The sequence below is a fragment of the Carassius auratus genome, chromosome 21 (genome assembly GCF_003368295.1).
Source record: "Carassius auratus strain Wakin chromosome 21, ASM336829v1, whole genome shotgun sequence".
NCBI classification, from domain to species: domain Eukaryota; kingdom Metazoa; phylum Chordata; class Actinopteri; order Cypriniformes; family Cyprinidae; genus Carassius; species Carassius auratus.
Genome location: NC_039263.1, coordinates 25,861,041 through 25,886,400, shown reverse-complemented (window position 1 = coordinate 25,886,400; position 25,360 = coordinate 25,861,041). Strand labels below are relative to the sequence as shown.

General features: G+C 35.4%; 3 protein-coding genes and 1 pseudogene across 14 annotated transcripts in view; all 4 read right to left on the bottom strand.

Annotated features, from left to right (window-relative positions):
* LOC113039151 (WD repeat-containing protein 7-like) overlaps positions 1-701 on the bottom strand; it is a 28,900-nt pseudogene extending 28,199 nt beyond the window's left edge.
* A 3,184-nt stretch (positions 702-3,885) lies between these two features.
* On the bottom strand, positions 3,886-7,339 carry LOC113039239 (tripartite motif-containing protein 35-like). The gene is made up of 5 exons (XM_026197115.1): positions 6,870-7,339; positions 5,885-5,980; positions 5,572-5,802; positions 5,457-5,479; positions 3,886-5,372 (listed from the first exon to the last, which is right to left on the bottom strand). The coding sequence occupies exons 1-5, from the start codon at positions 7,269-7,271 to the stop codon at positions 4,622-4,624; spliced, it is 1,503 nt and encodes a 500-aa protein (XP_026052900.1). The 5' UTR covers positions 7,272-7,339; the 3' UTR covers positions 3,886-4,621.
* A 1,635-nt stretch (positions 7,340-8,974) lies between these two features.
* Positions 8,975-16,665, bottom strand: LOC113039150 (E3 ubiquitin-protein ligase TRIM39-like). The gene is made up of 11 exons (XM_026197050.1): positions 16,105-16,665; positions 15,872-15,967; positions 15,562-15,792; positions 15,458-15,480; positions 15,255-15,373; positions 14,140-14,639; positions 12,787-12,933; positions 11,903-12,133; positions 11,752-11,774; positions 11,564-11,682; positions 8,975-9,702 (listed from the first exon to the last, which is right to left on the bottom strand). Exons 1-11 carry the CDS (start codon positions 16,501-16,503, stop codon positions 9,185-9,187), a joined length of 2,406 nt encoding a protein of 801 aa, XP_026052835.1. The 5' UTR covers positions 16,504-16,665; the 3' UTR covers positions 8,975-9,184.
* Positions 16,666-18,124: 1,459 nt separating this feature from the next.
* Positions 18,125-25,360, bottom strand: part of LOC113039114 (alpha-adducin-like) — a 33,427-nt gene continuing 26,191 nt past the window's right edge. For 7 of the 12 annotated variants that reach the window (XM_026197016.1, XM_026197018.1, XM_026197022.1 and 4 more), the window contains 2 exons: positions 24,609-24,689; positions 18,125-19,447 (listed from right to left, as the gene is read on the bottom strand). In XM_026197016.1, coding sequence (XP_026052801.1) covers positions 19,128-19,447; positions 24,609-24,689 — 401 coding nt within the window. In that variant the 3' untranslated portion in view covers positions 18,125-19,127. Of the gene's footprint in view, positions 19,448-23,532; positions 23,568-24,608; positions 24,690-25,360 lie in introns of those variants that run through there. The other 5 variants (XM_026197026.1, XM_026197027.1, XM_026197029.1 and 2 more) reach the window with 2 other exon arrangements.

Below are 25,360 nucleotides of genomic sequence, written 5' to 3'. Positions count from 1 at the left end.
ACTCTTTAATCTGATGAAGGGTTCAACATCTGATATTATAAGTGCAGCACAACTATAAACTGAATTGATAATTAAAATCACTCTAGAACAGAACTGAAGTAGAATTGAGATCGACATGATGCTTGTTACGTAACGCACAGATAAACGGACATCAAGCATTGAACACTTCTGTAAGTGCAATAAAACACCACAAATCATGCTTTTAACATTAACCATTGCTGCCAGCTTGTGTTATGAAAAGAGAAATCCAAGATAATTTGTATAAACAACATAAAACAAATGATAAGACACAACATTACTGGATTTTCCAAAGATTGTCAGAATTCAACAATCGGTCGTACAACTGTATAGCTATAAATAACGCAGATTATTAAGAACGCATGACTTTAAATCCATCAAAGCTCACACATATAGAGGAAAGCAATGCAGAAAGTGGACTGATGTTACCTGACATGCTTGTGTCTCCTCAGATTAAACCTGAGCCTGTGAAACACTCGTTTAATGTTCACTAAATGAACCAGCTTCATCCTGAAAGCATTCCTCTGCTGATTTAGAAACAGTAAGACTGGTGTTTCAGCTCTGCCAGACTCACAACACAACAGTAGACGAATCGAATCAAACCAAACCCTTTCAGAGCAATCAATGAGCGTCCATCCGTACAGACAAACACAGATCCACTGACCTCTCGGAAAGTCAGCAGACATTACCAGAAAACTATCATGTGGAAACATCAGCCGCTTTAAAGATATAGAGAATTTAACAGAAGTGAAATCTGTACATAAAGCATCTGTTTTGGTTACAATTTCCATGCCATCTTAAAAAAAAAACAAATCACCAGTCAAATAACACCTTTAATAAAAGGCAATATCCTTAGTAAAATAAAAAAAAACTGCTGCCAAGTGTGCAATGCAGTGCTAAATCGATGATAAAACCTATAAACGATGACAATGAGCAAGAGAAACAAAGCCAAATGGATCTTAGAATCAACTTCCTCAATGCAATCTGACACATAAGTGCCATTAATATCAAAGCCTACAAATAAAACATTTACCGTAAATAAAAAAGATATACACAGTAATTAACATGCAAAACACTGCATAGATCAATGTGCATTCAAAAAAAGGAAAAAAAAAAGAAAAGAAAAAAGCTAAACATAAGCTGATCCTATATGCATACCAGTATACACAATATAATGCATACGCCTTTATATATAGATTATGAAAATGTAAAAAAAAAAAAAAAAAAAAAGATATACACAGTAATTAACATGCAAAACACTGCATGGATCAATGTGCATATATAAAAAATATATATATAAAGAAAAAGCAAAGCAACAGCTGATCCTATATGCATACCAGTATACACAATATAATGCATAGGCCTTCATATATAGATTATATAAAAGCAAAATAAGCATTGTTTTAGCATAATTAAATGTATCATATATATAAATTGCTATAATTGCTCTATATTATGTATATAATGCATATACAGCAATAACAGCTATTTAAACCCATCATTTTGACCAGATCTATTCTAAACATTGGTAAATATAAACTGAAATTGAATGCACAAAATTCTTCACAGTCACAGTCTGTTTGAGGCTTGTTTATTTCATATTTTGGTTCATTAGATTTATGCTTAAAAGCCACCCATATCAGCCCTGTTGAACACATATGGAGATTGTGTCTGGGCCTGTCAATCAAAGATGAAGGACTGAAGTGAACTGAGAAAATAGCGGAGGAGGAAACATGTTTCCAAACAATATTCATGTCCGGGCATCAGCAGTTGATATCATCCAGCAGAAATACTCTTATTTAGATTGAAAATCACCTGTCTGAATGAACATTTTGAGCTGCAAAAATGCCATATGTGTGTGTGTGTGTGTCTGTGTGTAGTCTTCCTGTATCTGCGGTGTATAGTGCGTGTGTAGGTGTAGAAGAACATAATAAACATGTAACGTATATTATGAGTGTGTGTGTTTGTGTAAGTGTATGTTTGTTGGCTGTGTGTGTGTTTGTGTATGTATATTGACCTCTGTCCCGTTCATCTGTGTGTTTATCGTCATTATAATGTGACAGCGGGACTATATCGTTGTCCAGTCGAGTGACAGATTAGATGTCGATGTGTTTTACTCACCGGAGCCGCTCTTTACCGTCTCATATTCGTTTTGATTGTTGATTTTATGAAAATATCGCAGCAACGCGCGTTAATTCCGCAGCGGCTCACTGATCAGCTGACGGGGACACGCTCGTGCGTCATGGCGTCACGCGGTGACGTCACCGCCACTGCCTCTGCTGCCCCCCACGGTCTGCCTTTAATGAAATTAAATATTGTCTCCATCTTCGCTATCATAGCTGAGGTTTATTATCATAATAATAATAATGTAATTATTCGAATGTATTTAAATCAGAATACACATCTAGTATATATCAGTTTGCTATAGATGTAAATATTCTTAACTGCATGATTATTTTAATGAAAAACAACATGAATGCTTTATAACATTAGATAGTTGCCAGAGACAGATTAAAATGTGAAATGCGGTGAAAAGTTCTGCAATTAAAAAAATAAATAAACAGAAATGTAGCTGATCATTGTTTCTTTATTGTGCATTTATAAGAAGAAGAGCCTAATTTATAGCATTTTATTACAGAATTTAATAATATCGTTTTAATATTGTTGACTATTGTTTTCATTAGAGAAAATTGTTATAAATCGTGCAAAACACCCAAATTACATTTAAACTTGATTATTGGCACAAATTATCATACTATTATTTGTTGAAGATGGACAGTCAAATTAAAAGAACAATTTATGACAGAACCACATCCTAAATTAATATAGCTATAGTATCAGTATCAAAGAACAATGTTATACATTGTATGAAACACCCAAAATACATCAAAGCTTGATTACTGTCACAGATTATCATGAGAACATAATAACTAAGATGAAGATGAAGAATAAAGGCCAAACCTGAAAACACAGCCTAGTTTTTAAAGTGAAGGAATAACAGACTTGACATGAAAAAAATGTAACTTTTTAGTAATAAATATTTCATGTTAATAGCAAAAATGTCAATATGAGTATAAATGACAAGTTTTCCAAAGCTTTTCCAAACATCTTTTTCAAGAAGTATTATAAATGAAAGCTTATTTTATGTAAATGTACTACAGACAGATGTTTTTGACCGTTTTTATACGTATTGTGTTTTTATTATGATTTTTCAGCATCTTGCTGCTTCTTAGCATCTCGCTCATCAAGTACAAAAACAAACTGTTATAAACATATTCATGTAAAAAGTTATTTTCCATTCCAGTGCACTGTGTCTTGCACTTTTTTTTAATTAAAAAAATGTTTTTTAAATGATATAAATATAAAGTACTAAAATTATTACATGAATAATAAAACAAAATAATTATTTTAATAAATGTGAACCTGGAGCACAAAACCAGTCATAAAGGTCAGTTTTTTAAAACCTTTTGCTTTTCAACAATAAAATTCATTTTTGAATTTTAATTTGATTACATTTTTAAAAAGATTGAAAGGTCATCTTTTATGCCTTAATTTGATTACTGCTTTTTTTGATAATAAATTTGTATTAAATCATAAATTCAGACACATTTAAAAATCAGCACATAATTTCTGAAAAAAAATAAAGCATTTCATATGCCTCTATTATTACAAAATTAAATCTTAAAAATTAAATCTTATCATTAAATTCTTAATTTTAAAACAAATTTTTTATGAACTAATTTGATTAGACATGCTTTTTAAATTCAAGTTTAAGTAAACTTAAGTAAAGAAAAAAATATGTAAAAAAGATTTAACAAAACATTTTTTTTCCATCAATTGAATTTATTAATAATTTGTTGTTAAAGTAACTATGGTACTAACTGCATGTATGTTTTATTAACTCATAATATCAGTTTCAAAGTCATTAGCATGTTACACTGCTTCTTTACTGATTCTTTCCTACCTTATATTTCATTTAATTAGACATGTTTTTATTGCTAATATGTAATTCAACCATTAAACAGAATCTATTCAAATGGAAAAAATAAATCAGATTTATATGGCTGTATAAACTGTTAAAAAGGCTATTGAAAAACCTTGTGCAAAACAATAAACAAATAAAAGTTATGAAAATCGGATGATAATATAGTAAAATATTAAACAGATTCGTTCAAAATAAGTTGATAATAGAAGTATCTTTCTATTCTTCTACTCTGTGTTCTGTGTGAATGTTAATTCTATTCACCGTCTTTAAACCGTTGTCTGTTATCAATAAACTGTCCATCAAAAAACTCATGAGGAAATAATAAACCTCTATGCTTAACAAAGTTGTAATCAAAATAAAAACTGCTAGAGAACTTTTACATTAAAAAAAACTTTTTACTTCAGTCTTTTTACTTCAAAATGTCATGTTTAATTTCCCCTTTCTTTGTAGTTTCTGAATAGAAATAGTTTCAGTGCAGTTTACTCTGGAACTTTCAATAAATTAAATTTTTGCATTTGCTATTTTCAGAATGCAACATATTTTTTACTCATTTGTATAGTTGTATTGCTGGTTGAGGGTACAGCCGGCTAAGCTTAACGTGACCCCCTCAGGGCCCCCCTAGAACTCCTCTGCACCCTCTGGAGCTTTGGCCCCATCGCTATTAAAGGCCCCTCTGTAATTCCGGGCCCCTCTGAATCTATGTTCTCCCCCAGTACTGTGGCCCCTGTGATCCCCTCGCAAATTGGTGTTTCCCCTAAAATTGTGGCCCCCCCTGAAACTGGGGTCCCCTCTGTTACTGTTGTCCTCCCTAAAATTGTGGCCCCCCCTGAAACTGGGGTCCCCTCTGTTACTGTTGTCCTCCCTAAAATTGTGGCCCCCCCTGAAACTGGGGTCCCCTCTGTTACTGTGGTCCTCCCTAAAATTGTGGCCCCCCCTGAAACTCGGGTCCCCTCTGTTATTGTGGTCCTCCTTAAAATTTTGCCCACCCCTGAAACTTGGGTCCCCTCTGTTACTGTGGTCCTCCTTAAAATTTTGCCCACCCCTGAAACTGGGGTCCCCTCTAGGGTTGTGCCCCCTTTTAAAATGTTGTCCCCCTCTGGAAGTAGGGTCCTCCTTAAAACTGGCATCCCCCCTGATGCTGGGGTTCCCTCTGAAATTCTGGCCTCCTCTGAAAGTGGGGTCCCCCCTGACACTGGGCCCCGCTCTGGCACTGTGGCCCCGTCTGTTAGTCTGGGCCCCCCTCACACTGGGCTCCCCCCTGGAGCTGTCAATCTTCTGGAGCACAGTGAGCCTCAGGTCACTCAGGTATTCTTGGGTATTGATCAGCAAATCGGCAACATTCCCCGGATCTGGCAGGCTGAACTGGGATCTGGAACACACATAAAAACCTTCAGGAATTCTTGTTTTGGTGAGAGCCAGTGAATGCACAAGAGAAACAGGAAACACAACAAACCTTTGCAATGTGCTCTTAAAGTTCTGTAAAGACAAAGAGAAAGACATGACATTCATGCGTTAGCACCTGTCTTAATAATAACACTGGGATTCTGTTGATGAGCGTTCGTTAGCACCTGCAGGAATGAATCATCTTCAGTCTTCATCTGCTGCTCTACATCTCTGATCGCACATTTGAGAGATACGATCTGTTTGCTGGTCTTCCCAGTCTTCTCCTTTATCATCTGACTCTTCTGCTTCTCTTCCTCTCGCAGCACTGTTATTCTGGCCACTTCTTCGTTGCGTAGAATCTCTCGAAGCTCCTCGAACTCCATCTTGATCTTCTCTTCTGCTTCTTCGGTATGAACCTGAAAATGAACAGCGGGTTATAATGGCCAAACTATATCTATAGCATCCAGAAGTACTTAAATCACACTGTTCATTCCCAACCTTATTAATATCAGCAGTCCGATCCAACGTCTGTTTAAAATAATCAAATATTCCCATCTTCTCCCGTAAGTTTTCCAGTACAGCTTTGAGTTTCTCCTGAAAGAAAGCAACAGTAACACTTTAGCTTCCATTAATGTATTAATGTATAATGTACTTATTCATCTTCGTTGATGTAAGTTCATTAAAAATACAGTCGTGTTAATTCGCATTGCATTATAATGTTAACTAACACAACTTTTAATTTTAACAATGCATTGGTAAAGGAAAATAACACTAAGATTAATAAATGCTGTAGAAGTATTGTTCATTTCAACTGAAGTGGTTAACAACCGTTTAGTACAGTGATACCAAAGTAACATAGAAATAGTGTCTGGCTCTTCTGTTTTATTGATTTATTGCATTGTTTCTCTGTTATTTGATATCACAATAGAGGGAATGTGTTTGGAGGGAGGGAGGGATGGCAGAAAACTGAAACCAGTGACACCTGTTCAATGCTTAATCGATCAAACTAACTCCAACCACTCCCTGTAAATTATAACAAACACAATGGATCTGATGCATGCAAGTCTGTTTCTACCATTGAATAAAAAATAAAACAAGGTTATTGTGGCTTTTTATCTCACAAGTATTTTTTTTTTCCCTCACAAATGTGAGTTTATATCTCCAAATTCTGACTTTTCTCACAGAAATGCAAGTTTCACTCAACTCAGATATTTTTCTTTCACAGAATTGTTGCTTTTTCAGTCAGAATTGAGAATTTCACTCAGTTCACAAGTCACAATTACTTTGTTTTACTTACTTTGAAATCAGTGTCTAAAATGGACTTCCGTAGATTTAAGTTTGAAAACAAAGGAGATGATAAAAGACATTAGCAAATGCATTAGTGTGCTTCCAAATCAGCAGCTTGGTTTCAGCTCATTCATTCTTCTGAGTGTGTATACTGTACATAAACCTCAGATTACATCAGTAAAATCAGATTTCTGACCTTGTTATTGTGCACGGCTTCATCTATGGGACAGAAGCTGTGGTCGGTGTGTAGTTTGGAGTCTCGACACACCAAACACACGGCCTGCTGATCATCCAGACAGAAGAGCTTCAGCTTCTCTCTGTGAGCGCTGCAGACGGCCTCGGCTCCCGAGGAAGGTCCTTGACTTCGCTCCTGCTGGAAGGTCTCGCACAGGTTCTTCAAAGCCAGATTTAACGGAGGATCATTCACTGTCGATATCTCTCTGCACATGGGACATTCCCTAATTCCCTTACTTTCCCAAAACGCCTGGATGCAGTTTGAACAGATGCTGTGACTGCAGTTCAGAACAACAGGGTTTATGAAAAAGTCAAAGCACACAGGACAAGTGAAGTCCACCTCAGTAAAACCTTCAGATGCCATTTTACACGTCCAAATCTGTCTTAGAGACTAGTTTTTAAGCTTCACATCCACGGCAGAAATAATGCACATACAGAGTTTGAAGATATGAGCTAAAACATCAGACGTCTGTCTTTAAATCCAGTGGGAGGAGCTCAACACTGAGAAATCTGCTTCATTCTGTACAATGCAGATAAACCGGATCCTCTCAGACTCGAGATCTATTCATTATTGCAACATTTTAGAGATCACCAGAATTTTTAATGGAAATAAATCATACTGAATCTAACAGTAGTCTAAATCTTTAGGACATAATAATTGCCGTTTATTATTAGTCTTTAGATGTTAATTCACAATAACTCAATAAGCCAAATCCTAAGAGATCTTTTTGATTAAGGAATGATAAATGCACAATGAAAGTGCTCTGTTTGACTCATGTCTCGAAGACTTCAGAAGTCATGCACTCTTGAAAATACAGGTTCTTTAGTGGCACTGATGGTTCAACATGCATGGAAACTTTCCATTGCACAAAACGGTCTTTATAGTGGAAAATCATTGTTTAAAATGTTCTGCACAAAAAAAAAATGTTGAAAATGTTGTAAGGCACTTTGCATGAGGAACAGACCTGCATGTGTGTTATCCAATGATCATTTGTAATTCAAACCTTGTGCAAAAGCCCATTCACATCAAGGAATGAAAACAATAATGATGAAGTTTTAATAACTTTCTAATTATAAGCATCGCAGAGTCACACAACGACTAGAATGATAAGGATACAGAGAAACAACTTTGTTTTCAGTTTGCAAACAATGACAACATTGACAGCCAATCAGAATCCACCTCGTGCCCTCATCTTTCAGAGCAATGATTCTTGGCTGTTTGCAGCTTGTTTCTTGATTCCCCTCATTCCTGAAGAGACAGGTTCTGGAAGTGATGTAGGTGTGGGAAGAATGTTAATATTTACACGGATCAGCTGCTATGAATCATATTTCAACTTTACATTTGTCAGTCCTCACTTACCTGTGACAAACAGTGGCTAAATGTTTCCATGTTCTGGTTTGATTTACTGCACTGTAAATTATATTTAAAAAACCATGAAAATAAAATAAATGGTGTAAGTCACGCTTATTACTGTCATCGTTCATTATCAGCTCTCTGGTCACTAATACTGTGAATGAGTTAATAAATACAATAAGCAGACCTCATTGCTGTCTACATTCATGGGACTCACACATATACACGTGTAAACATAGCTGTAAACCAGTTTCTGTATTTCTGAAAATGAAAGCTAAGCTTTCCTTGAAAACAAAACTGATGAAACAAAGGCCTAATTTCCTGTAAAACGTCTCCATCACCATTTGTGCATTTTGTTCACTGAAGTGTACAGCGAGAAATAAACGACTGAATTCAGGAAAAGGGAAGTGCACCAGGACTAAATCCGACTAATCGCTTTACATTATAAATAATATCTTATCATAGTGATCTACATGGCTAGTAAATTGCTTAAAAGCTTGATGTGTACCATCCATGCATTTAAGAGCATTCGATTCATTAACAGAAACTGAGAGCTACACCATTAACCCTTATTTGGTAATTTTTGACTGGAAAGTTTTAGTGTAAAATGTGTTTTGGAAAATATATAGTAAAGAAATTGTTCATCAAAGCATGGTAACATTAAATCAACTCGTGTTTATTTGTGCATTGCTTTTCATGATACAGATGCAGCATAGCAGCTTCACAGAAAAATAATTTATATATATTATTAAACTGTATAATAATGATAATTTAAGAAATGTGTTAGATGCCTTTTAAAATAGTTCAGATTAGGACACAGAATCAAACATTAAAACTGATTTACAAACGCTCACGAAACAAACTTTCTATTTTAAAGTTAAAATGGGAGTCATCTTTACTCGTTTCGTCTCTAAATGATTTCTTCAGTTGACTGGTAAGATCACCAGAGGACAGACATCACAGCGAAGACCAAACCATGGGTAGACTTTCTCAGTGAACTTCTGTGTAAAAGTGTGAATGGATGTGTTACTGAGAGGATCGATGAAGGACAGCTTTCCTTTTTCGTAGTTCAGCTGAACTCTGATTTTCTGGAGTTTATTCTTGACCGTCAGCGGAGGCGACTGCTCTGGTGTAATGAATGCATAATATTCCCCAGAAGCGTACCCAAGAACCCAAAGTCCCTTCTCTGTCAGAATGTCACCCTTCCTCCGAGCAGATTCGGTCATCACACCGAAGGTCCAGTTTGTGAGGTCTCCGACCTCAACGTCCCAGCAGTGAAGTCCTGAGTCGAAGCCCTCTGAAGCCAGAACACACTCCCAACTGTCAAATCTCTCGGGATTATCAGGAAGCAGCTTTTCCTCATCTCTGAACCGCACGCTGGTCAGATCATCAGACACCGTGAGATTACTGTGAGCAGTGCTGGGGTCCAGGGTCACCGGAGCTGAAGAGAGAGAGGGGACACGTGCACAAACATTAGGAAGTTTTAAATGAAGTCTATTCTGCTCAGCAAGGCTGCATTTATTTAAATAAATAATATAAATTATATACAAAAATCAAAACAGATGAGTACATTTTGTGAATAAACTTTGAAGTTGGCTTGAGAAAGTGTAGCCTGAAAGTTTGAAGCAGTTATAAAAGCTTGAAGTTTGAAAGTTTAGATAGATGTTAATAACGTGTTGATAGCATGATTAGCATGTTGTTACCAATTTGCTAGCATTTGCCGTTTACATGTTTCTAGCATGATTAACATGTTGTTATCAGATTGCTAACATTTGTTGTGAACGTGTTTCTAGCATGATTAGCATGTTGTTAGCATATTGTTAGCATTTGTTGTTTACATGTTTCTAGCATGATTAGCATGTTATTACCATATTGCTAGCATTTGTTGTTTACATGTTTCTAGCATGATTAACATGATGTTGTTAGATTAGCACATTATTTGTATGTGGCTAATTATGTTTGTAGCATGAGTTATCATGTTTAGCATGTTGTTAGCACATTGCTAGTATTTGTTGTGAAAATGTTTTTAGCATGATTTTCATGTTGTTAACATGTTGCTAGCACGATTAGCAAGTTGTTAACACATTGCTAACCTTTGTTGTTTATATGCTTCTAGCATGATTAGCATGTTGTTAGCACATTGCTAGCATTTGTTGTTTACGTGTTTCTAGCATGATTAACATTTTGTTAGCACATTGTTAGCATTTGTTGTTTACGTGTTTCTAGCATGATTAACATTTAGTTAGCACATTGCTAGCATTTGTTGTTTACATGTTTCTAGCATGATTAGCATGTTGTTAGCACATTGCTAGCATTTGTTGTTTATGTGTTTCTAGCACAATTAGCATGTTGTTAACATGTTGCTAGCATGATTATCATGTTATTACCATATTGCTAGCATTTGTTGTTTACATGTTTCTAGCATGATTAACATGATGTTGTTAGATTAGCACATTATTTGTATGTGGCTAATTATGTTTGTAGCATGAGTTATCATGTTTAGCATAGCATGTTGTTAGCACATTGCTAGTATTTGTTGTGAAAGTGTTTCTAACATGATTTTCATGTTGTTAACATGTTGCTAGCACGATTAGCAAGTTGTTAACACATTGTTAACCTTTGTTGTTTATATGTTTCTAGCATGATTAGCATGTTGTTAGCACATTGCTAGCATTTGTTGTTTACGTGTTTCTAGCATGATTATCATTTTGTTAGCACATTGTTAGCATTTGTTGTTTACGTGTTTCTAGCATGATTAACATTTAGTTAGCACATTGCTAGCATTTGTTGTTTACGTGTTTCTAGCACAATTAGCATGTTGTTAACATGTTGCTAGCATGATTTAACATGATTAGCATTCTGTTAGCACATTGCTAGCATTTGTTGCTAATCATGTTTCTAGCATGATTTACATATTGTTAGCATGTTGCTAAGATTTGTTTTTAACGTGTTTCTAGCATAATTATAATAATGTTAAAATAACGAATGATTAGCATGTTGCTAGTCATTAAACTTTGCTAGTGACAGACAGCTTAAACACTCGAATCTCATTGTAAAAACTCTTCGCCCTCTTGAAACGTTGAGACCCCCTCAGTGGAAGTCTGTTGGGCATTTGATAATCCGTTTCACAAAAACCATAAGTCTGATCAGTTAGAAATAGTAGAGCAACCCAAATCAGACCAGTCTCGAGATCGGACTCAAGTTTGTTGGTTGTAGCTTGAAAACTCTGGTAAGAGATGTAGTTTAAACTTTATCCAAACTTTCGACAAGTGTGAAAAGAGAAGCTTTAATAATATACTTACTGTATTTAATATCTTCCTGCATCTTCTGTAACACGGTGAACTTGAGGTTTTTCAGGTGTTTTGGAACATCGATGAGCGTTTCTGAAACGTTCTCTGGATCCGACAGACCATGCCGACCTCTGGGAAAACATTCAGGAGTCAGTTTAGTTCAGATCACAGAACTCAGATAACAAAAACAGCCTACAAACCTTTTCAATGAGTCCTTTAAGTCCTAAAACAAAAAAAGCAAGAAATACAATTTATTAAGCAACACTGAATTCAGTTTTTATCTCCGAAAATGAATTTGATATATTTGCAGTTGTCTCCAAATGTATAAACATAATGAAAACTGGTTGGCACCCGCAGGAATGAATCCTCTCCAGCTTTCATCTGCTCCTGTGTATCCCTGATGGAGCGTGTGAGATATACGATCTGTTTGCTGGTCTCCTCGATCCTGTCGATCATCTTCTGACTCTTCTGCTTCTCTTCTTCTCTCAGCGCTGTAATTCTGATCGCTTCCTCGTCACGCAGAAGCTGGTGAAGTTTCTCAAACTCTTCTTTAATCAGCTTCTCTGTGCATTGAGCCTGAGCCTGAGAAAGATATGATTAAACTCGGTCCATATCAAAGGGAATATAGAAACATTATAAACATATAAGCTTCAGTATATCAAACCTGAATATGTTTAGCAGATTTATCCAAATTCTGTTTAAAATCCTCTCCTGTAAAATTTCTCCTGTAAGTGGTTCAGTAAATCCTGGAGTTTCTCCTGGAAGAAATCGACAGAAAAATAGTCTGGTTTTCCGTTTTTTGTGTATTTTCTTATTTCAGATTTTGCCTCTTTTATTTCACATATGGATAGAGGAGTAAAAAGTTAAAATAATATATTTATTCAATGATTTTTCATCACAAAATGTTAGTGTGCGAGAATAAATATACCAACTTTTTATTAAGTTATTTTATACAAAGGCAGCTTTTCATTTCTCAATCAAGCATGTCAAAAGAGATTTCGTATGGCCATAATCCAGAAGGCCAAGATATATTAGGCTCAAAGTCTTGAGTGATTCGACTGTCCCATTGTTAACACAGGATCTGAGCCAAAAACTAATGCATTTTGGTGGAAATAAATGCTGTGATGTTGCATAACTTTGTCAAAACAACACCACAACTAATGCACAATGTTATCGAAGCTAAAGAAGACTCATCATTAATTATTGAGATGATTTCATCAAATAATATCTCTTACCTTGTTATCGGTCAGAGCTTCATCTATGGGACAGAATCTGTGGTTGGTGTGTTTTCTGGAGTGGACAAGCTTTATGTCCTTGTTTTTCCCAAAACCTCTGAAGGCAATGTTTACAGATGCTGTGAGTACAGGACAGAAGTACAGGATCTATAAAAATGTCAAGGCACACTGGACAATTCAAATCCTCCTCAGAAAAAGATCTAGATGTCATTTTCAAAGTCTTGTGTCGATCCGTCTCCAAACTTTCTGTTTTAAGTGCAGTAATAATCTGGTTTTAACTCTCAGAAGTCTGTTTCCAATTAAAAACTTCATATCTGCCGTCGATATTCCTAAAAAAAACATGTAATATAACATTAACCATCATCAGAAATAGTAATAAAGTATTCAGTGTCGACTGAACAAGATCATCAGATGTCTGTCTAAAGTTCATTGTTTTATTTCATGTTCACTCTTTGAAAAGGCTTATATTCATTAGATTTTACTGGATCATTAGAAATCTCCAGTTCAGAGTGAAAATCAGTTGAAAACGTATCATAATCACGGTATCATTTCTTTAACAACGTGTTTCAAACCTATCTCCAAAGATTGCATGCAATTTCTGGTTACGGTTCTCACATCTTGAAGGGTTTCAGTTTTGTATTAGTGGAGATAAACGGTTTGGTTTTGCTACTTTGTTTTTTTTTAATGCCCGTTAAAAAAATTTAATAAAATAAAAACTCCAGTACACTTCTGTGTTTGGGCCATGTGATATGAGCACAAATTCATATCTCTGTATTTTTTGGCCGATTCATGGTACACCATAGCATAGATCTCTGAATTTTGTATTAAACAAATAAAGTGAATGCACTCATGTAGGCAATTATTACGTGCTAAAAAGGTTATTTAAAAAAAAAAAAAAAAAAAATTACATTGTAAAAACAAACAGGTTGGCAGGTCTGGAAAACATCCCAATACAGACGCTGCAAGTATTTTCATTAGTATTTTTTGCTGTTAATAATTTGATTGAAAAAATAAAAGCTAAAGTTCAACGTCTAGTAGCTAATGTATAAAATATCAAAAATACACAAACTGTTCCCATGCATGTTTTTAGTTGAAGTAACTTTGACCGTGCAGTACAGTACACATCCAGCAGGAGGCGCAACTTCATCTCACCTTCACCTGTCATTGTCTGTGGTGGTATAGTGCTCTTGTGCTTTTTGGTCCAGTTTTTTTTTAAATTATTAAATAAAACCCAAATTGTTGATCCGTTTATTTTTTAAATCTAAAATGAAAATAAATTACTTGTGACAGAACCACAAAATAATTAGCAAGGACTAAATATCTTCGTGTGAAGTATCTAAACTATATCTGAACTTCATGGTCACAGATCACCATATCTTGAAGACTGAAGTCTCCTCCCCTGAACGTTAAAAACTTCAAGTCCCCTTGAGGATTCCCCCCACGTGAAGCATTGGTCGAAGCTCCAAACGCCAAATCCAGTGGAGAGGGAACACTCGTGCGCCTAAACCTCGATTTCAACCGAGGGCGGCCTACGACTAGTTTTTCTCCGTAGTTCATCCTCGTCATAATCTGGCTGCGGAGGATCTGTGACACAGGAGGACCTCTGTGGATCATGGGTAGGTTGAAGGTTGGTTCGGTGGTGCTGACCGGAGCAGGGAATAAATCAGTGGCACGGGCTAGAGGATCTGGAAACTGCTGTCGGTCTCCATTAGACCGTCGACCTCCAAATATCTTTGTACAGTTCCCTCCATCCATCTGGAAACGCTCGTATTCATTATATTCCTCTTGATTGTCAGAAATCTCTATTGCAGCCAGATCAGATTGAATAGGAGACGGCTTGAAGTAGTATGAGGCTAAAAGAGAGAACACAGAGACATAATTATACACAATTAAAATAACTACGCAAGTCAATTCCCTTGTCCAAATACAAACACATGCGATCTTGGCCACTTTAGCGCACGTGCACAAGACGAAGCAGAGTCTTGCAAAGCGCAGTGCCCTTAACATGCATTAAATCCACACTCTTGAATATCGCTCTGGAGCATTATTCCAGGCTTAGAACAGGATTTGGTATAAATCATGAGGTTTTTACTGAGATCAAGAAAACCTTTCCAATGCAAGTTAAGTATAAAAAGCCTAAAATAATTAGATATTACATGTTGTGGTGTTGTTTTGTCTTAATGGTGCAAAATACGCATTTACAACATTTGCAACTGCTTTTCGTCGCTTAATTAGAAGCGCCACAAATTAAACCATTACATTTCATAGAGACTACCGAATACACATTTAGAAGCGGCCTTTAAAATGCCAAGTATTTAAATAATAATAATGCCACGTAAAGTTGCATTTTTACAACACTATAAGTGTGTCCCATCAGGTAATGAAAAGATTCTTCCTGATTTCTTGGAGCAATTATAAGAAATGAAAGTAGTGCTCAAGTGAAGGGGATGATATTCGGTCATGCACACATTCACCGAGAGTGTCCTGCATCTTCTGTAAGACCGTGAGCTTCAGGTTGGTCAGGTGACTTGAGAACCTGATCGTCACTTCAGGAAAGGCTTCTGGAAGCGGCGGGTTACACAGAGCCCTGGAGAATAACACACTCAGACGTCAGAGAGACTGCAGGATTGAGTTCAGAACCGCTGAGAAGAGGAACGGGAAGGACACAAACCTTTGCAATGTGGAGTTAAAGTTCTGCGAAGAAAAGGGAGGCAAACGAATCAGAATTCGATTTTGTTCACTGAAAATGTCGCTTATTTATAATTCAATCGAGACCTGCAAGAATGAAACGTCATCATGTTTCATCTGCTCCTCGGTGTCTCTGATGGTTTGAGAGAGAGATGAGATCTGTCTGCTGGTCTCCTCGATCTTGTCCCTCATCATCCGACTCCTCCGTTCCTCTTCCTCTCTCAGTGCTGTTATTCTGATCGCTTCTTCATCACGAAGAAACCGGTGAAGCTCCTCAAACTCCGCTTTAATCCGCCTCTCAGCATGTTGGGCATTAAACTGAAGTTTAAGACAACAACCAAACTAGATCAAGCTTACATTTAAATTCCTAAAATAGAGTAAATGGTGAACTTCAAACCTTGACGAGTTCATCACGTTCATCAAAACACTCTTTAAAACTCTCAAATATTCCCCGCTTTTTCACTAAGTGTTGCAGAGCATCTTTGAGAATCTCCTGAGTTGAACAAACCATTGCCTTTATTAAATATAATTACAGAGACAGGACAAAGTGCATTTCTGCTGATGCATTTTCATAAAATCAAGAGTGTCAGAATAAAAGATCACTGAACAGTTAATCATTTTTTGTCTGACCTTATTGTCCATCACGGCTTCATCCACAGGACTGAATCTGTGGTTGGTGTGTTTTCTGGAGTCTCGACACACCAGACACACGGGCTCTTGATCGTCCAGACAGAAGAGCTTCAGCTTCTCTTTGTGAAGACCGCAGACACCTTCATCTCCAGACGAAGGTCCGCGGCTCAGATGTTGTTGGTAGGTCTCACACAGGTTCTTCAAAGCCAAGTTAACTGGAGGACGTTCCTTTGAAGATCTTCTGCAAACTGGACACTCTTTACGTCTCTTATCTTTCCAAAACCGATGCACACAATCTTCACAGACGCTATGACTACAGGACAGAACCACGGGATTTATAAAAAGGTCGCAGCATACAGGACAAGACAAATCCTCCTCAAAAGAAGATCTAGACGCCATTTCAAGTCACAAAAATCACAGTTTCAGTGGAATAACGATCACGTTTTAAAGCAAAAACTCGTGCATTAGAAACATTTAATCATCAGGACCTAAAATGATTACCAATCTTTTGTCTAAGCTAAATGCTAGCCACATTTCCAAACATCACCGGGGTCGGTCCACTCGTTTATATATAGACTAATTACTGCATTGCTAATTGCTTTCTAAACTGCACACAGGTGGTGAAGCAACTAACACAGGATTAGTTTTTGTTATGTGCATGTAAATTAATTTTACTTCAGATGTTATCTGCAATAACAGCCATTTCAGGATAGCTTCAGATTTGGTTTTATTGACTTAAAATAGGACAGACACAGCCATTATTTTTAAGATGTCCTTTTTATTTTTTGTATTATATTGTTCTTTAATATGTTTTGTGAGTACAGGCCCCGTTTTATGAATGAAACAATCAAATCAAGGCTGATTTTAAAGATGGGAGTTTTATTCATGGTTGCCAAATATACAGTACCATGATAAAGCGAATTGTGTTTTTACATACAATTATTCTGGAAGAAAGAAAAAAAGAACAGCATTCAACAGAAACTAAAAATGAAGAACAGCTGTGCAAAGGACTAACAACACAAGCTAGAAGCCCATAATGCCATGCAGTCCTTCAGCAAACGACTCTCTAGTGTCTAAACCAGACTCAAACTGCACTGTCAGCTTCACATTGGTCCAGAATTCCTATATGTACAAGCCAAAAGCTATTTGCAGCATCAAAAATGAAAGATTCGGTTAGTATTTCACTCCTGTCTGTCTTTCTGTGTGTGTTACACTCGAGCAATTTGTTACAATCATATTAAAGAGATAATATACTGCACAGGTTAGTCATTCAACAACAGATGAATCTCTCGAAATCTGTAAGGAAACGTACAAGTCATAATTCAACGGCAAATCAAAAGAATGAAAATCAATCCTAATTTGAAAACCTATTTAATTTGCATATTTTCCCTCCAAAATATGTTTACCATAATGAAAAATATATTTTTATTAGTTTGTATGAAACTTAAGGGTCCTAAAAATAGACAATTTTAAATAGAAAATTGGGAATATTTAAATCTGGAATAAAATGTCAATCAAAATAATAATAATAAAAAAATAATAATAAATATTCCCATTACTGAAATGCAGAAAAGGTATATATTTTTGCATGTATATATATATATATATATATATATATATATATATATACAATATTTATTTATTGCACTAAAATGTATGCTTTAATAAACAATTTCCGTTACTATATTACAGTAATAAGAAAATTACATATATGCAAAAATAAAGGGTCCTTGTTTTATTTTTATGCAAGCCTCATGTTTTTCCTCTAGATTTGTGTTGAATTATGAATTGTACGTTTCTTTGTGGGATTCATCCAGACATTAATTTTTAAGCACATTTCTTTGTGGTTATTCAGGATAGTTGAGTGAATATTCTCAGTGTTTCTAAATGAACACACACGGAGGAGTGTGTGTTTGTGAGCATCTGTATGAAAACACACCACAAGTCTGTAAAACAACCTAAAAACACACATATGATCAATAACAGCGGCGGTCTGCAACTTCAATAACAGAGTCTGTGAGGAACTACACAGGATGTTTAATAGTGTCATTTACAACAGTGTCATCAAGTTACTGACGTGTTTGAATGAAACTAAACAACCTAGAGCTAAAAAATAACTACATATATATAAAAGCAAAAGCAAACATTAGTGATTCATATTACTGCAGGGTAAAACTCACAGCTAGTTTTAAAACAACATTTACATGAAGGGAAAGCGGTTTGTGTTTAGTACATTACAACAGAAGACGTTTAGATACAGATACAGACGAATCTCACAAAAAAATAATTTCATTTAATTATTTTCGTTAAGAAAATGACGTGTGAAATCAGAGAGATTTTGCATTACTTCTCCTAGAATTCGTGCTAAAAAACATGTATTTAGCAGAGAATTGGGAGGAAAGTGTGCTTGTTTTTTATGAAAATATCACAATAAAGGCTTCATTTCATTAAAAAAAAAAAAAAAAAAAAAAAAGACTTCTTTGCTTTGACTTTGGGGTGAAATGTGTAATAAACAGGTTTTGTGAGATTCACCCATTTTAAAAACTCATTCGATTTCCATCCGAAAAACAAATCTTGCGCTGGTCAGAATATTATTGTGAGCTTATATTACACTCTGGCCAGATGAGATGTTACGATTATTTCACTCCAGGTTATTTCTATTTTTTAAGATGTTTATAGATATGATTTGAAAAATCATAAACATGCAGCAGAGCAAAGATTTCCATCGAACACCAGAAGGAACTCTTTTCATTAATTAATTTCCTCTAACAATTACATCAGATACATTTCCGATACATTATAGTGGTTATTGGTTTTCAGATTGCAATTTTCTTCATAAAAACAGATGTGTGTGGAACATGCTTAACGAGCTGCACTATAGAGTGCACTTCAGCCAGCATTTATTAAAAGAATAAAACAATATGAGGCTTTAATAAAAAGATCGGCACACTAAATGTGAACACAGTACAAAAGCAAATCGATTTAAAGAAAATGTACTGCAGAAACGCCGAAGCAAAGCTTCCTCACTGGGTTTCAGACTTCTTTTTGTTTTTCTTTAGGAACGACGGGGTGCGAAACTTCTTCTTTTTCTTCGATGGGGATTTGTTGGGCGATTCGTCGCTGCCGTGATCACCAGCCGCGTCGTCCCCTGCGACAGGCTCCTCCCCCTCAGGCTGAGGGGCGGGGTCAGTCTGTCCAGGGGCGGGGTCTTCTGCGGGGAGGGCGGGGTCTTCTGCAGGGAGGGCGGCGACTTCTGAGGGTTCATCGGGGGTCAGATCAGGGAGGGTCTGTCTTAAAGTGGCGGCGTCACTCTCGTCTTTGAACGTTTGTTCCTGTTGTGCCTCTGTGGAGGAGGATGGGAAAATATAATAGTGAGTTTGAAGATCAGCTCAAACCAACCAGGGGAAAATCCAGCGCTCAACGATTGGCTCTTTATGCATGAAGCGTGAAAACCTCTGACAAACAGACCATCCTGCAAATCTACACTGATGTCCAAATACAGATGCTAATCTTTAGCTTTAATTATCAAATTGCCACACTTGCAACCCAATGCATGGATCTACTTCACAAAAACAAACTACTTACTAGTACTAAGCAAACACAACAACCAGTTTCAGAGTGGATCATGAAAAACTTTGCCTAGTTTGCAAAATTAGGATCTAGATTCAAGCAATTGTAAATATTAATGCTTTAAAAAGAAAATACAGGACTCTCAAAAATAATATTTTCTTACATATTAAATAACACTATTTATATTATTACATTAATATATATTTAACAACAATTTAAATATCCAAGTGTTACAATTTAAATCATTATTGCAGTATATTTATGCTGTACAAATAAATTTTTGACAATTTAAATATTAGATAATAAAGTACTTAAAATATTCAAAAAAGTGAAAAATGTAATATAATACTCACTTACAGATGTGTTAATTGATTAAACTATTAATCATATTATTAATATTCAATTATATATATATATATATATATATATATATATATATATATATATATATATATATATATATATATATATATATATATATATATATATATATATTAGGGGTGTAACGATACGCGTATTCGTATTGAACCGTTCGGTACGACGCTTTCGGTTCGGTACGCGGTACGCATTATGTATACCGAACGGTTCGTTGGAGTATTTAATTATATTTGGAAAAAAAAAAAAAAAAAGAGAGAGAAAGAAATATAATGATATGCGTTCAACAAGGTAGCCCAATAACCCAAACAACGTAACAGGCAACGCCCCTGACACTCCCGAAGAAGAAAAAAACACCATCTTATATGTTTATGTTAGGCTACTCATCAGGCGCTCGCTCACTCAGTACGCGCTGAAGGCTCGTTGCAAAATAGCCAATGCGTTTAACAGACTAGAAATGAGAAGATCCTCCAATAACCAACAGGTCTGGTGTTTGGGTGCACTTTGGATTCCCTTTAAGCTATAATGGTGATGGCAAGAGAGTGGTGGATAAAAAAACAACGGTATGTCGCATCTGCAACATGACAGGGTACACCAGCGGGATTACAAAAAAAAAAAAAAAAAAACACCAGCGGGAATATCTGGGATATATGCGTCAGTACTATCTGGGAAAAGACGAAAAAAAGGAGAAACATGCACGCAGCAAACTATCCCTGCAGCATTTAGACACTATAGCTTACAGGGAATCCAACCCAAACACCAGACCTGTTGGTTATTTTAGGATCTTATATTTCTGGTCTGTTAAAGGCATTAGACATTTTGCAACGAGCCTTCAGCGCGTGCTGAGTGAGCGAGCGCCTTAGGGGCCGTTCACATATCGTGCCTAAAAACGCATGGAAAACGCTAAGCACGTCTTTCTCCTCCTTTCCAAAGCGCTCGGGCAGAAGCGCTCATGAGGCGTCTGTCTTTGCTAAGCAACAATGACGTGCTCTCTCCATGAGACGCGGAAATTTCAGCGAAGGATAAATGGATTTGCAGCTCTAAAAATCGCTTGCAGTAGCTCTGCTACTAAATTTATTTCAAAATTGCAATCCATATACAACTATGATCAGCTGTTCCTTCATCTTGGCTGAGCTCTCAACCTTGTTACGGGAAAGGATGAAGCTGATTGGTTGGTTCTTGTCACATGACCCGCGGTGCGCTTGCGGCATTCTGAAAAGTTGAGATGTTTTTACATTTTGCTGTATCTAAAACGTATCGAACCGAACCGAACCGAACCGAACCGAACCGTGACATCAGTGTATCGTATTGAACCGAACCTTGAATTTTGTGAACCGTTACACCCCTAATATATATATATATACACATATCTCAAACTTTAAAATAAATATACCCAATAATCAAGAGTACTACAAATAATTTATAATTTCTATTTTATGTTTTATAGATGAATTTAAAACAGATAAAATAAATAAAATATTAGTTAATATGTAGAACAATTTAATGTAATATTGATATAATGTTAAAATAATCACGTTTCTTTATTACTCACTACTTGATTACTCATCTGTGTTAATCAGTTATATTAAAATCAAATGATCTTACAACAAATTACCTTTTCATTAAACAAAAATCAACATCTTATCTGCAAACTATTAAAGGCCATTAAAGGCAGATTAAATCTTTTAATACAGTAACCTGGATATTTTTCTGCCAATAAAATCCTAAAATAGCATCAAAAGGATTTAATCTGTGCTCTTCAAACGCAAAACACACACATTAATAAATGAAACATTTATATTTCAGGAGACAATTCAGCTCTCACTGTGAGCAATCAACAAAGACATACATAACGCTCACTACTATCTGACAGAGATCTTAAGAGACGAACCATCCACACGCTTTAAACCAGGCGTCAACAATCATAAACAGAGAAAGAGATTTTTAAACACTGTGCATCTGAATAGAGATCCAGACCAGAAGCGTAATAATCATACATTACCTGCTCTGCTGAAGCAATACTGGACTGCATTTAAAATGCATATTAAAGATCCTTGTTTGTTACTGTTTTGCAAGTTAAAAAGAGGGAAAATGCAGAAGTTTCTAGGGAGAGATTTGTTGCTAGCATGATCTCACCGAACTCCAGGTCGTTTGAACAACATCTTAATTATCATATCAATGGAGTGTTTTACCAATAAAATGACATAATATTAAATCTATAATAAGGAAACGAGTCTTTGGTCTTACAATGCACAATTCAACATGTTATTTCACAAATAAAAAACCTTACATAACACTTTAATTATGACAGAATAGCATTATAATATGCATCTAATCACTGTTGGTATACTGCGTTTAAACTCATGACAACCAATCAATTTCTGATATAAGGAATATGCACATTTTAAAATGCATTTTAACTTACAATTATTTCAGAAAAGATATATTGCATTAAATCAATACAATATTAATACATTTATAATGCATTAGATGTAAGGTTTAAAGTGTTGCCAAATTTGTTTGTTAATAACTTCCTCGTATGAACTAAAAAAGATGGAAAAGTAAAACAATAATGACTAACAGGTCTAACTAATCCGAACAAATCCTTATAAAACTGGTCACATTATACAAAATAAATTTAGTTTTATGGAAAAATGTATTGGTTTTTATTCTTTATATATATATTATATATATATATATATATATATATATATTAAATTTGATTAACTAATACCTCCTATGAATCTGTTTTGGTCAGAAAAGTATAGAAAAGTCAAATTAACAAAAAATGTCATAGTATTAAAGGTTCACATCCAATTGAATCTTGATGGATAGAAGTGTCATGTTATTTTAAGGAAAACAATTGCTTGCTTTTTATTAAAAATTGTAATTAACGTCCTCTTATGAAATATATATATATATATAAAAAAAAGGAAAAGTTGACAGTTTTGACAGCATGGAAAAAGTAATATAGCAATAATGTTATAGTTTATCAGGTTTACATCCAATCAAATCCTGATAGATAAAAATCAGTCACATTAAAGAAGTTAAAATGTTATTTTAATGTGGAAAAAATAGGTGCTTTAATAAAATGTTTACACTAAATTAAACAACTTCAAGCTCAAACAGAAAATTTAACTTTGAAAACAAAGAACTGTTGTGACAGTACAGAAAAGAAAAAATAATCAATAATGTAAACAAGGTTTACATCCAATCAAATCCTGATAAAATCAGTCACATTACAGAAGTTAAAATGAGTTTCAAATGCAGTTTTACGTTATGAGAAACGCGGTTTGCAACCCATTTTACTGCGGTAATGGACTGCATGAGTCTACTGGAGCGGACCGGTGCAGATCATCCCTCACAACAAATGAATCTCAGAGGAAAGCGAGGACAGAAGATGAGTTAGACAGCAGAGGAGTGAGCTGAGTGAAGCTTAGCAGCAGGAAAACAAACGCAGGCGTTGGGGGGGTGAGGTACTTACTATGGTAACAGGTACTCTTTTGCATTTCCATCTCCTGATTGTGACGCAGCCACGAAGAAGAAAAAGCACAAGTAGAGAGAGAATGTCTATGCAGATCAAATCACAGCCACCGGGTTAAATTAAAAAGAAATGAACAGAAACCGTAAAGAGATACACAGACCACCGGAAGTAAAGAATGGTTGCCAAGCCATTCTTAAAGACCCCAGAGAAATGAGCATGAAGGGTGAATGAGAACATTTAAGACGGGCGATTCAGAAGACATTTCTTAGATCGGATTACACCTGAATTTAATTCTTTTTTTTTTTTAAAGTCCTTTTTGAGGCCTTAAAATACTACAGGTGCATGGTTTACTAGTGACTATATCAATATTGGATAAACAAGCAGAATTAATGCGATTTGTCAGAAAAAAATGTTTTATTTTAACATTATTTAAGTTTTTGTTCTATTTGTTATAAAACGGCATATTATTATATTACTACTACTAATAATAATTTCACTAACTAATCTCACTCTTCTTATTTTAAAATCATTAAAATAGAGTTATTGGTATCAATGTCAAAAAAGTGAAAATGTTGGTGCATCCCTACTTATAAATCATTGTTTATTTTATAATATCAATATAACAGCTCATGTTTTAATAAGAAGGGTGTAATCCATAGTAATAAAGACCAAGAGGGTAAAAAAATGTTTAAATATTATGATAAAAAAAGCTTCCTAAAAACCAAACTAAAGGGTAAAATAAAAGGCAAAATATTATTATTTTTATATTTTGGTTTATAGATTTTTCCCTAATCCTCCAATAAAATGGATTTAAATCAGTTTGTCTGAAGTTCTGCACTGCTCTAACTGTACAAAAACCTTGTAAAAGTGTCAGGCCAGACTATTTTATAATTATGGGGAAGGGGAACTAAAACAAAACATCAATGATGCCCTTTGGTCTGTTATTACGAACAGCAATAAATGTCTAAAAATGTTATTAACAAACAAAGACACACATTAGGCATTATGTTGCAGACATCAAACAACAAGAACCGGCTCATGCTCAGAGAGACGTTGTCTGATCGGATAGACGTACCTTCCTCCACACGCACAGGTGAGCTGGGAGGAGTGCAGGTGGTGCTGGGAACTTTCCCCTCTTCAATCTCCAGTGTCTGACCTAAAGAGAAAACACCATCATCATCACAGCACAGTCTGTAAACCTTTTCAAATAGACAGATCTGACACCAAAACATTACGGATCATACCCACGACCACATAGAATCAGTGCAGTTTTTACATTGTTCGGTGAAAAATTTTTTTTTTAAGGATGCATAATATTGAATTTTGCCGATATCTGATATACCGATATTTAAAAAAAAAAAAAAAACAGCCTTTAGATGATAACTAATGCCGATACGATAATGTATATATTTGCTTTTCTTTGGAAACAACACCAAGTCTCTCCTGTGCAGAGATCGTATCACTAGCAGACTCTGAGCACACGAGTTATACGTCTTATCGGCAAGGCATTATGTTTAATGTTGGGCCATGGCCGATATTTAAATTTCAAGCCTTTATCGGTCAATTCCGATAACGTTGTGATAATATTGTGCATCCCTAATCTGTTAAATGCATATAAAGGATGCACAATATTGAATTTTTGCCAATATCGGATTCACCGATATTTTTTTACACTGATTTTAGACGATAACTGATGCCGATACCGATAATGGATATATTTCCTTTTCTATGGAAACAACACCAAGTCTCTCCTGTGCAGAGATCTTATCGCTAGCAGACTCTGAGCACACGAGTTATATGTCTTATCGGCAAGGCATTGTGTTTAAT